Source organism: Pyrgilauda ruficollis, unplaced genomic scaffold, assembly GCF_017590135.1.
Source record: "Pyrgilauda ruficollis isolate IOZ18807 unplaced genomic scaffold, ASM1759013v1 scaffold30, whole genome shotgun sequence".
In the NCBI taxonomy this organism is placed as follows: Eukaryota; Metazoa; Chordata; class Aves; order Passeriformes; family Passeridae; genus Pyrgilauda; species Pyrgilauda ruficollis.
Genome location: NW_024524378.1, coordinates 475,941 through 488,264, shown reverse-complemented (window position 1 = coordinate 488,264; position 12,324 = coordinate 475,941). Strand labels below are relative to the sequence as shown.

The 12,324-nt window shown below is 45.8% G+C and overlaps 1 protein-coding gene and 4 non-coding genes across 5 annotated transcripts in view; 4 read left to right on the top strand and 1 right to left on the bottom strand.

Annotated features, from left to right (window-relative positions):
• DNAJC5B (DnaJ heat shock protein family (Hsp40) member C5 beta) overlaps positions 1–3,242 on the top strand; it is a 37,040-nt gene extending 33,798 nt beyond the window's left edge. Inside the window, exon 5 of the mRNA XM_041473758.1 lies at positions 3,148–3,242. Within this exon, the coding sequence (XP_041329692.1) occupies positions 3,148–3,242 (95 nt within the window). The remainder of the gene's footprint in view (positions 1–3,147) is intronic.
• Positions 3,243–8,161: 4,919 nt separating this feature from the next.
• TRNAY-GUA lies at positions 8,162–8,252 on the bottom strand. The gene is given in 2 exon segments: positions 8,162–8,197; positions 8,216–8,252. It is a non-coding gene; the product is annotated as a tRNA-Tyr (tRNA).
• Positions 8,253–8,496: 244 nt separating this feature from the next.
• On the top strand, positions 8,497–8,569 carry TRNAR-ACG. The gene has a single exon. It is a non-coding gene; the product is annotated as a tRNA-Arg (tRNA).
• A 621-nt stretch (positions 8,570–9,190) lies between these two features.
• Positions 9,191–9,263, top strand: TRNAR-ACG. The gene has a single exon. It is a non-coding gene; the product is annotated as a tRNA-Arg (tRNA).
• Positions 9,264–11,047: 1,784 nt separating this feature from the next.
• TRNAY-GUA lies at positions 11,048–11,138 on the top strand. Its single transcript is given in 2 exon segments — positions 11,048–11,084; positions 11,103–11,138. It is a non-coding gene; the product is annotated as a tRNA-Tyr (tRNA).
• The last annotated feature ends 1,186 nt before the right edge of the window (positions 11,139–12,324 follow it).

Below are 12,324 nucleotides of genomic sequence, written 5' to 3'. Positions count from 1 at the left end.
ATTAGGATCCAAGTTCTTTGCATGCCCCCTGAGCACAGACTGAGCATTCCAGCCAGTAATTAATTTCTTTGCTTCCTGCTGTCCCCAGCATCTACAGTACTGCTAACCACAGCTTCTCGCTGAGGTCAAAATGTACATTTTTCAAGCTAAGGCCACACTAAAAACTGTCCAAATATTTTTTAATCAGTCATTGCTTTTCTGAGGAATGCATCATCAATAAAGCATCTAAATTCCTGATGCTACAGTCCTCTGTGACTGAGCCCTTAACAGTTGTGCTCAGTGGCAGCTGCCTGCTGCTGGCTGTACTGCCCAAAGGAGTTGAGATTTAGACTTTAACTACCAAACTGACACGACTATAATAATTTTTCAGTTCCTCACATTTATCATTAACAAAATTATGGTTTTGCAGAGTTGATTTAATTCCTCAAACTAACATACCGTAACACTTAGTGAAAAAGAAATAGGTGTGAGGCCAAAGATTTAGTGATCCATTTCCTAAAATGTAAGAGCGAAGTGAATTGCCACTGAAATCAACACAATCATGCCAAAGGCTTCAATTCTGTTGATCTGCTATTTCTCCAGAAAAAGAGAATTTCTAGGTGAATTTATATTCCTCTAGAAGAAGGGTTTAGTCAAATAAATGTTACTAGTTCTAGTGCTCAGCTAGTTCAATGTCTCCCTTTAGAGCCTCGTTTTACAGCATGTACTTCCAGGGGTGAGATGACCATCAGAACTAAAGGAAATTAGGGGTGTGCAAGCCCTGGCACATACTTAGCTTAAAAGGATTTCTCCTCATACCTATTGATTTGTACCAGAAGACTCTGACCTAATATAGAGCAGAAGACCAAAAATTAAATGCTATGTTTGGGTTATTACATTTCAAACATGGCATTTTTTAGTGTTTCAGATCAAACATGACATTAGAAAGGTGCAAGGTAATCTGTGGTATCATGCCATGATGTTACAGGTAATCTGTCAAAATGCACTGGCAGAGGGAAGTATCACTCGCTTGTCTGCAGCACAGACACGTGCAACACTTCATCACTTTCCCACACACGTGGGGCAGGTTGACAGATTTTGCTTCCACTGAAGTTGATGGCAAAATTTTTGTTAACTTTTGTGTTCCCGGAGGAGGTGGCATTGGAATTTGGATTGTCTTTGTGCTTCAGGCTGTAATGATGCACTCAAAGCAGTTTGGCAGGTCTGCTCTCTCCTGTTCGGTTATCATTGTAAGAACAAAGCAAGGCATTTCTAGACCAACTTTTATTTCACAGAAAATGAATTCTGGGAGAGAAAAAAAAAAGGACAAGAATAAAAGAACCTGAGTAGAAAAATACTTTCCCAACTCAAGAGCAAAAAGTTTTCATCACTTCATTGTCTCCTCCACACTCCATATGATACAAATGTAGGCGAACAGTGAGCAGGAGCTATCTATAGAAAGCAGTTTAAACTGTGAATTCTGCCTCACCTCCATTCTGCAGCTTGCCACTAGCAGACTATATTTGTACAGTTTATTATGCCATGGGTCCCTGTTCTGCTAAAAAACCCTATCATAAATCTTAGAAGGGTGCAAGCAGCAAAATGCTTGGTGAGGGTGTCAGCTAAGAGCTGTCTGCAGATCAGCTGGAGGCAATGCGACAGATTTGCAGTGGGTCCTGTTCTCCTGTTGCACACCTGGGTATCACAGCAAAATGAACTGCTAATCTCTGCCCTCCATCTTCCAGAAAATGAACAACTTGGAGGCAGAAGTGGGTGGGAAGGAATGCTGCTCAGAAATCTAGAAAACACACAGCAACTTAAAAATGGATTGGAACTGCCAAACTAATATGAGCCTGTGCTGAGCTCAAAGCATTAATTACTCATATACTTTTAGAAGTTATGAAACATGTCTGTCTTTGACCTTGTGTCTAAATATGGAATTGCCCATACAGAGAAGCTGCTTGGCATTTAATCATTCTTGCCTTTCACCTTGACAGAGTCAAAGTTGTTCTGCCCCCACTGAGTGGAAGCCGTATGGCATGCAATTAGATTCCTGCTCTGGGTTAAGTTACTCCTGTACATTACATCTTTTGCCCATGATTCATCCCATCAACTGTCATGTAAACAGAAGGAAATGTCAGATGAGATTTTTTTCCTGAACATTTGGTCATTTGGCAAAAAAGTCATAATTTGTATTCGATTACTGTGAAGACTGTGTTAGTATCAAGATATAGACAGTCCAAAGTTTTTCATATGAAACACTTCACTAAGATGGCTGAACTTGTAAAAGTCAGTCTTTGAGATTTGAGTACTTTCCTCCCTCCAAAAAATATTCCAGCTGGAAAGAGGCCCAGGAGAAGGGCAACCAAACCTTGTTCTTTATCAGATGGAACACAGTAGCCATCAAGGAGCTCTGTAAAGACTTCATTTCTACTTTCCTCCACTGTACAACAAATGATTTTTTATAGATATATTGGAAAAGCAAACACAAAATTGCACAGAGTGAGAAAGTACACAGCAGTAAGGATTTATATAGTGATAATATGAAGTTTTGGCAGTTCCAAATTCATTAAAATAGTAATTCCCAGAGTCCTACTGCATATACATTACATAAGACTTCAAATTCAATTTAACATTTTTATTTAACTAGCTGGCTTTCAGGATACATATGATTTCTCTCCTCTCAAGTGTATTACTATTACTGCTCACGCATTTTTTCCTTTTAACTCTCCTCTTTCTTCACTGTTAGCTCTGCCCTCTTCAAGACTCATTTCTGTCCCATTCTCACAAACACTGTCAAGGTTAGTGCTTGCTGACTCACAACAGCACTGATTATATTCAGCCATTTGTAGGAACAAGCACTTGCTATTAGAACAGACAGGAACCTTTAGCCTGCAAGCTCTGCAAAGCACCAGGCACAGCAAATGTCCAGTCTTAACAGCAGCAGCAACACCCAGAGATCTGCCATTGTATGAGAACTAGGAGGAAGAGCATTTGTAGGCTTGGTGTGGGAAATGTCACCTTGTTGGTACCCACACAGCTGCGTGTGAAACCAAATTAAGCTGTAACCAGAACAGCAAATGGAATGTTGTGGTGCTAACAAGAAATCTGACTTTGGTAGCAAGTGAAGGGTTCTTAAAGTAATCTTTGTTGTCCTCTCCAATTTAGATGGAGAAACTCCTATTACGCTTCAGCCGACCAACGTCACCGAGAAGACACAACTGATTGGGGACAGCCATCGGAGCTATCGCACAGAGTCCTAGGGCAGGCCAGGGACCTGCTGGGCTTCTCACTGACTCTGACTGTGAGAAAAACATGAGATAAGTTCTGCAGCCTGTGTTCATAGTTGTCTTTAAGCTAATCAAGAGTAACCTGAGAGTAATTTCCTACCGAGGCAGAATCTCACTCTATGCTACTACCAATAGTTTGATACCTGCACTGTCTGTGGAGGTACCTATGGCCTGTATAGAGCATGCTGGCCTCTCACAGCTTCACACTGTCTTTCCCTCTAATAATGTTCCCTTTGACATACCTGGTCTTGTCCCTGCCTGCACCTGTAGTTTCACCTGCCAGACACAGTCCTGAGTCCCTTTATGGACACACTGGCTGTCTCTCCCCACCCCAGGAACCTTCCTTGCATGCAGCAGTTTTGCTGGATGTGAAACATTCCTATGAGGGAGCCCCAGAAGTCTCAGAGAGACTTAGCGGGTCTCAGAGAGAAAGTTGTTAGTAAGACAGATGGGGCTCTCCTTCCCAGAGAAGCGCTCTTTGGAGGACAGCTAGTGGCTTGCTCGGACCCAGCTCCGGCAAGTATAAATCCTGAGCCAAGACAAAGTGCTAGGAGATTTTTCTGACGGTTGTTACAGTGCAGGTCACTCCAAATCCAGGAGCCTCATTCAGAAGCACATGCAAGCTCTGCATCTTCCCCAGCAAAAGCTGCAAACTCATGAGACAAACCCTGGGCTGTCCCAGAGCCTGTCTCCTCCTCCCACAGGCCTGTGGCAAAGCTCCTCCTTTTGGTTCCCAGCCAACAGCTTTCTGCCAGCTGGCTTATTGCACCATGCCCTTGGCTTGTGGCCCTGCTGCCCTGCTGGCACTGGGCTGGGAGCCATCACACCAGCACAGGCACTGGGGCTGTGGGAGCAGCAAGGACTTGGCAGGAAAAGCAAGCAGCAAAGGAGTGACCGTCCTCCTCACCAGCTCTTTGGGGTAAGACTGAAACCTCCCTTCTGGCACAGGGGCTTTAAGAGGACATGGCATGATTTTAAATGAAGAGGCAGGAATGAGGAGTACGTTCAGGTGTACCACTGCACAAATCAGTGGAGATACATGTGGGTATGGCTAAAGGAAGCATGAAGAACTTGGGCCACTAATTTGTAATAGCTAAAGGAATACCTCTTAAATCTTAAGCTTAGTACTTCACTGATTTGACATAGTAGTTTAAGCCTGAGGCAGCAGAATTTCTCCTTATTGATAATTTTACATCAATCATTGTCAGTTCTATGTATTTGCTATTTTTGCTTGCTGTGGTCTAAAGGGGGGTCACAATGTTCCACTGAATTATACAGACTTGTGAATATATAACTAGCCAAAAGTGTTGTTCCCTTGCCTAAAATTGGATCCTGCAGTTGTGAAACATTATTATCTTCCTTCTGTTCTCACCTTTGACATCAAATGTCATTCAACTAAATATATTGGGAAAAGAATGTGTTTTATAGAACCAGCTGTAACTCCAAAGTCAATACTACTTTCAATGTTTCTTTAGAAGTCCCACAACACAAGGACATTTTCAAGACCATTACTTCCTGTTCAAGTTATATATCTGTTCTCTGGATGCAGGCACTGGGGACAGCCAACACATCGCCCTCAGAAATGGCCCTGGCTTTCTGCTTCAGAAAAGAGGGAAGATGCTGGCATGGCCAGAGTGCACAGGCATTCGCTTCCCTCCTACCCAGAGGCTTGTCTCTGTCCTCAGTTGCAATGATTTTGGAAACCACTCGTATCTACATAATTCCAGACCACCATCCTCCCTGCCCACTGGGGATGTGCCCATCCAGCCCAGTGGTGCCAGGAGAGGGGCTGGTGCTGCCATCCTGCCACTGAGGAGACATGACCCCAGAGGCACGTCTTTCCAGTGGTAGCCGAGTGCTGCACATCTTCCCGTCAGGGGGATGGATCAGACAGCACTGGGGTGGGCTGAGATGGGCAGAGCCCAGAGACCGGGTGTGTGCTGTGGATACCAGCACACACTCCTCTTTTGGCTTTCTCCACTATTCCTCTTTTCAGGGTGTTTGTTCTGGCATAGGATGCTATCCACAATGAAGGAGTAGGGACAGCACATAGTACATAACAAATCTGCAGGTGAAGTAATTCCTAGGTTTCACTGGCTGGTAGAGGAATTTAGTGTGAAAATGTCCATATGTTACCTGGTGACTATTTCCAGCAGAGAGCTGAAAAAGGCACTGGGAGAAAAGTCTGGTGTAAAGCTATGTTTTATACATGGAATCCTTTCCCATGTGAAATCCATCCTACTTTTCCCATGGAAGTCACTGGGAATCGCACCCTTGATTTCAACAACAGCTGCAGAGCAGGCCTAAAGCCAGGGAGGAAGAAGTAAATCCCATAACAGCAAAAGCAATTGGGGAATTTTTTCACATGCAACACCTCTGATGGGTCTAGAGGGCCAGAACCAAAGTTCACCAAAATCAAGGAATTTTTTTCCATGGGCTTGAGATGTACCACAAGTCATGTGGTTATTATTTAGACTTTCTAAATTAGAGCCTTTTCTTGGGAAAGATTTATGGCTGGATCTCACAGTGTGAAGCAAAGATGGACAAGCTGCTGCATGTTTTACAGACACGGGGTTCTGTACAGAAGAGCCACAACGCATTAGTTAGCACGTCAGTTAGCAAAAAAATCTCAGAAGAAACCAGTGACCTGAGGGGCCTGTCCAGGACTTGAAGCTTAAAGACCTGAGTGTCTGAACTCATGGTTTAATTTCAAATGTGTAACTTAGTTTTTAAAGCATTTGTGTCTCTCATTGATGTGAAGATCAGCTGTTCTGAGGACATAGGGAAATAGAATGATAAAGGATTTCAGGATTTAGCTCTTCAATGGGATTTTACTCCCTTGTTTGCTTTTCAGAAAAGTTCCTAACTTGAACACATGCTAACATCTGCTTTTGTGTACAGTTGAGTTTCACACTCAGAAATCTTTTCAAAATGTAGAGATTCTATTTTTTTCCTGTGTTTTGCTACATTTATTTATATGTAAACTTTCATATATTCAAATCTACCTTGGCTGTCAATCACTCTGACTAATAAAGTTTGTATGTATGAATTGTAGCACTCCCTTTACCTTGCCACACTATCAACAACTTAATTCCAGTAACAGCTAGAGAAGCTGTTGAGACAGCTGGCCCAAGTTACGGCTTTGCTCCCTGGCAAGTGTCAAATGACAACTCAGGGTTTCCCCGAAGAGGAACTAGCTCTTGGATTGCAGCAGATGTGCCTGCCCATGCAAAGCAGCCAGAGCCATGGCCTCACATTTTAAGTCCTTTACTTAATGCAGAATGCTTGCAAAAAAAAAAAAAAAAAAAAAAAAAAAAAAAAAAAAAAAAAAAAAAAATCATCAGTGTGACAAAATGGTGTAACACAGTAGTTTTCACTGGAATCAGCGTCGGTATGGAACAATTTCCCCCAGCAAAAGGTGTGTGCAAAGAGGGGAACCGTGGTGCTGCTGAGGACAGCAGCAGACATCCTGAGACACCCAGCACCTCACTCTGGGATTTTGTATCTGTTCAAGAGCCAGCACAGAGTGCCAGATAATCTGGGCACGGTACAAGACAGGAATATTTGTCACTGGGTTGGTATCCAGTCTCTGTGACCACAAAAGCCCAAGCATTTGAAAAATGGACAAGGGGCAGCTGTTTTGCTTTATGTATCCTCAAAGACCTGTTCCTTTGTGTGCTTAGATATTAACACATACCCAGATTCACTCAAAACACCAAACAGAAGAGGCAGTATAGACAATTTAGGTGTACCATCATGTAACTAGTTATTTAGGTAGTTTGTGCACTTTTACTCCCCACAACAAGTTTGTGGGATAAGCCACAATGCTTAATACAAAAAACTTCAAACATAATTGTATGCTACTAAATTTGATTGCCTACCTTGTATAAGAATGAATATTGATATGATTTCAGTCAAAAAGAATTACATCTCTGCCTCTTTGTAGAATAAAATCATTAACAAGAATTGAAGAAGCATGCTAAACTGAGCACAGTTAAAATTATTGATTTCTTTTTCTATGTTATCATTTCCTGTAGAAGACAAAAGAGCGTGATGTTACGAAACAAGAAGGAAGACCAGAGATGACCACAACCCCCTTCCTTCCCTCCACAAACAGAAGTCAGGTCACTCATCACATCTGGCTTCTCCTTTCTCTTTGGGAGATGAATGGGTACAGAGTTTTGTACAAGAGGACTCAGTCCTTTGTGCCAGTTTCACCCATCCCAGGGCTGGGAAGGCAGTTAAGACAGGACAGCTGTGTGGGAGCTGACACCTATCATAGATGGACCTTGGTAAAGACACTCAATTTTTCACTAAGGGAGAGAGTCAATACATGCTAATCTTAGAACGAGTTAGGTAGGAAGGGACCTTAAATATCATTCCGTTCCAACCCCCAGCCACAGGCAGGGATGTGTCCTGTCCAGCCTGGACTTGAACACTTCAGTTGGCTGGATAAGAAAATGTGTTCCTTTTGTGGCAGTATGTACAGATACAGCCTTATGCTGTAAAAACAGTGTCTAGACATTTGGAAGAGAGGAGAGGAGACTTGGAAAAATGACCCTCAGAATTTCAACATCCTAATTAACTGCGATGAGACAAAGGGATCTCAGTCGGTATTCTCCTGCACTGACTTGCTTTGTGGCACATTGGAGTATGAACACACATCTCGTTTTCCTTTAGAAATTCAGGAGGTGTTGGCAGTCCTGCATCAGGCCCAGCATTCCCTGCTCCCGCGGGAGCAGTCGCTCCTGAGAGTGAGACACAGAGCACAGGCTCGGTTTGCGATGCGGCCGGAACTCTTCTAGAAAAGCAACCGTATCTGCAAAAGGCTAAACAGACAATTGTTAAAAAGCATTTCTGCACAGAGGCGGGGAGGAAAAAAAGCGAACGTCTCCTTCGAGCCGGAATCGAACCAGCGACCTAAGGATTCCCGTGGGGCGTAACCGCTACAGTCCTCCGCTCTACCAGCTGAGCTATCGAAGGGACCTGCCCCTCACTGCGCCGCCGCGCACCAAGACTGCGGCCGGCTCGCTTCGCGCATGCGCAGCATGAGTGCCTCGGGGCAGGCCCTATGGCTGGTTGCGGAGCAGGGCGGGAACGCCGGGAGCGCCCCCTGCTGGAAGGGCGGGGCGGGACCCGGGCCGTGAGGGGCGCCTGGGGGTGCGGGGACGCGCGGCGCCCTCCCTCTCCGCCATAGAGGACAGCGGGGAAGTGCACTGTACGTGCGGGGCCAGTGGCGCAATGGATAACGCGTCTGACTACGGATCAGAAGATTGTAGGTTCGACTCCTGCCTGGCTCGCATGTTTTTTATGTTCTCTGCCGTGATCGCGCGTTGAAATGGTCATGGTTTTCCTTCTGATCTCACCGTCCTGGCTTCTTAGATTTCTCTTTTCTTTTTCGCATCTGAACTCATCATCCTGACTTTGTCAGGAACTGGGGTGAAGGACAATGAGTAACAGGTACAAAATGAGAGGAGAAATTTAGATTAGAGATTAGGAAGAAATTCTTTGCTGTCAGGCTGGTGAGTCACTGCAGCAGGTTTCCCAGGGAGGCTGTGAGGGTCCCAGCTCTGGCAGTGTTCAGGACCAGGCAGGATTAGGCCTGATAAAGCCAGAACAAGGCAGCGTGTCTTGGTGGGAAGTGTCCGTGTCCCTGACAGGCGGGTTAGGACCAAATCATCTGCCCCTCACTGCGCCGCCGCGCACCAAGACTGCGGCCGGCTCGCTTCGCGCATGCGCAGCATGAGTGCCTCGGGGCAGGCCCTATGGCTGGTTGCGGAGCAGGGCGGGAACGCCGGGAGCGCCCCCTGCTGGAAGGGCGGGGCGGGACCCGGGCCGTGAGGGGCGCCTGGGGATGCGGGGATGCACGGCGCCCTCCCTCTCCGCCATAGAGGACAGCGGGGAAGAGCACTGTGCGTGCGGGGCCAGTGGCGCAATGGATAACGCGTCTGACTACGGATCAGAAGATTGTAGGTTCGACTCCTGCCTGGCTCGCATATGTTTTTTATGTTCTCTGCCGTGATCGCGCGTTGAAATGGTCATGGTTTTCCTTCTGATCTCACCGTCCTGGCTTCTTAGATTTCTCTTTTCTTTTTCGCATCTGAACTCATCATCCTGACTTTGTCAGGAACTGGGGTGAAGGACAATGAGTAACAGGTACAAAATGAGAGGAGAAATTTAGATTAGAGATTAGGAAGAAATTCTTTGCTGTCAGGCTGGTGAGTCACTGCAGCAGGTTTCCCAGGGAGGCTGTGAGGGTCCCAGCTCTGGCAGTGTTCAGGACCAGGCAGGATTAGGCCTGATAAAGCCTGAACAAGGCAGCGTGTCTTGGTGGGAGGTGTCCGTGTCCCTGACAGGCGGGTTAGGACCAAATCATCTGTGAGGTTCTTTCCAACCCCTTAAAATTCTGCAATTTAACCCCATTTGTCTGCCTCGTAGTGCTGTGTTTTTCAAAGCAAAACACCACTGTAGGCTTAAATTTTTCTTTTTATTTTTTTTTCCCCAAAACCCAATTAACACACTATTACATTACATGGGGGAAAAACCTTCTGGCCCTGGGAGAGGAGCAGTGTACTCCACACTGGTCTGACATTCTGTGGTTACTCCCACAGACAACGTCAAAGAGAACAACCAGGAAGTCTCTGAAGGCAGCAGGCAACCCTGCTGTGACTAGGAATGTTGTTTACATTCTAATTATCCCTTAGCCTTCAGAAGTGCAAGAACATCCGGGTTGTGCAGTTGCATGAAAAGTGTGTGATTTTGCAACAAAACCCAAACATTTTTCGTTTACATAAAGGCTGTGGAGTGTATGGAGAAGAGCTTGCAAGCAGGAGAGGCGAGGAGGGCATTCCCAATGTTTAGATTTGAGAGTGCACCATAGCTTCAGAGTAGCCAGTCATCAAATCATAGAATGGTTTGGGTTGAAAGGGACCTTTAAAGGTCACCTACTTCCAGCCTTCCTGCAGTGAGCAGGGACACTGGATGTCTTCAACTCAGTCAGGTTGCTCAGGGGCCCAGACCGTGGATGTTTTCAGGGAGGGGGCATTCACCACCTCTCTGGGCAACTTCTTCCAGTGTTTTCATTAAACCCGCTGTAAAAAATTTCTTCCTTATATCCAGTCTGAACCCACACTCTTCCAGTTCAAAGCCATTACTCCTCATCCTGTCACTACCTGCCCATGGAAAAATTCCCTCTCCAGCTCTGTTGGAACTCCTTTAGGTACTGGAAAATGCTCTGAGGTCTCCGGGGAGCCATCTCTAGGCTGAACAACCAAAATTCTCCCACCCTGATTTCACAGGCGAGTTGCTTCTACCCTCTGATCACTTTGTGTCCCCCCTCTGGATTCACTCCATGTGTTTCCTGTGCTGAGGCCCGCAGAACTGGACTCAGCAGTGTGTGGATTCAGATGTCCCAAAAGAAGTGGTTCACAGCAGTATGAATAAATAACTGCAGTAGCTCATGAGTGCTGCGAACACTTGGAAGCGATGTGTGCATTGCTGTGATGGGCCCTGCTTTTGCTTCTCGATGCATGGCTGCACAAAAAAATACAGGACCCAGGCACAGTCAAACCTCCACTCTCCACATTCGCAGTTAGAGGCACTGGCCATTACGCCATTAGCTGACTCCTTGACCCTTCCCGGCCACTGCCCGGCCACCCAAGCCTCTTCCCGCCTCTCGCCTCCGTGAGGGCCGAGGCTGCCAGGAGCATGCGCAGAGCTGCGCGCGGGGCGGGGCTGGGCGGCGCCTTGTGCGACCGCTGGGGGGCGGTGGCTGTGTCCCTTCGATAGCTCAGCTGGTAGAGCGGAGGACTGTAGAGGCCGCGTCCCGCGGGAATCCTTAGGTCGCTGGTTCGATTCCGGCTCGAAGGAGACGCTATATTTTTTTTTTTTTTTTTTGGGACCGGAGCGCGATTTCGCTCCCGCTCAGGAAGACGTATTTTTTTTTTTCTGGGACCGGAGCGCGATTTCGCTCCCGCTCAGGAAGACGCTCCTAGAGCCGTTTACAAACCCGTGCGATACACAAGCAATTCACCTTTTTTTTTGTTTTGTTATCCTGAGGGGAAACAAAAAGAAAGAAAACACCTCAAAGAGGTGGCAGCCCTGCAGTAAATACTGATATATGTTTTGCAGCGATGCTTTTGGAAGTGCTTTGTTGTTTTCCATAATAATATTAGTTATTATTATGTTTAATAAAACTATTATTAATTATTTCATGAGATTTAATAAAGAATATATTATCGTAATCACAGAATTGTTAGGATTGGATGGGACCTCTGGAGACCCCCCTGCAAGGTAGAGTCACCTAGAGCAGTTTGCACAGGAATGCATCCAGGTGGGTTTTCGTCTCCAGAGAAGGAGATTTCATTACCTCCTTCAGCAGTCTGTTCCAGTGCTCTGCCACTCTCAATGTAAGGAAGTTCTTCCTCATGTTGAGCTGGAATTTTTGGCACTTTAGGTTATGTTCATTGCTCCTTGTCCTGTCACTGGGCTGCTGAAAAGAGTCTGGCACCATCCTCATGGCACCCACCTCTGAGATACTTATATGACTTAATGAGATCGCCTCTCAGTTAATAATATGTTGTGGTGTGTTTTCATTTTCTTTATTGGGTATATTTTACTGTTTGATTTGTGGGGTTTTTAATCCCTCTGTGTTTTTCTCCCCCTGCCTTTGGAGTGGCACAGGTTCCCCATTTTGTATCTTATGTTGCTAAATTTAGACTCACTCCCTTATTGTTATTCAGCTCGGTTAACTGTCAGTTCTTGTTTGTTGCCTGGCCACTCCCTGCTAAGCTGTCAATCCCTCTTGTCCCTACCCTTTTTCCCCAAGACCTTCCCTGCTCTTCCCCTCCTCAGATGTCAATCCTTCCCTAAACCTGCCGTTCCCTCCAGAACCTTCTGTGTCAGTTTTGTATCCTTTGAAACCCCATTGGTTTATCTAAGCCTTTCCCCTCCCTTAAGATCATCTATTGGTTTACAGACTGTATTTCCCCACCTTGTGTTCCACCCTCAGTCTTCCCGATTGGTCAGAAATTGTATCTTCCCCCAAGACCGCCCC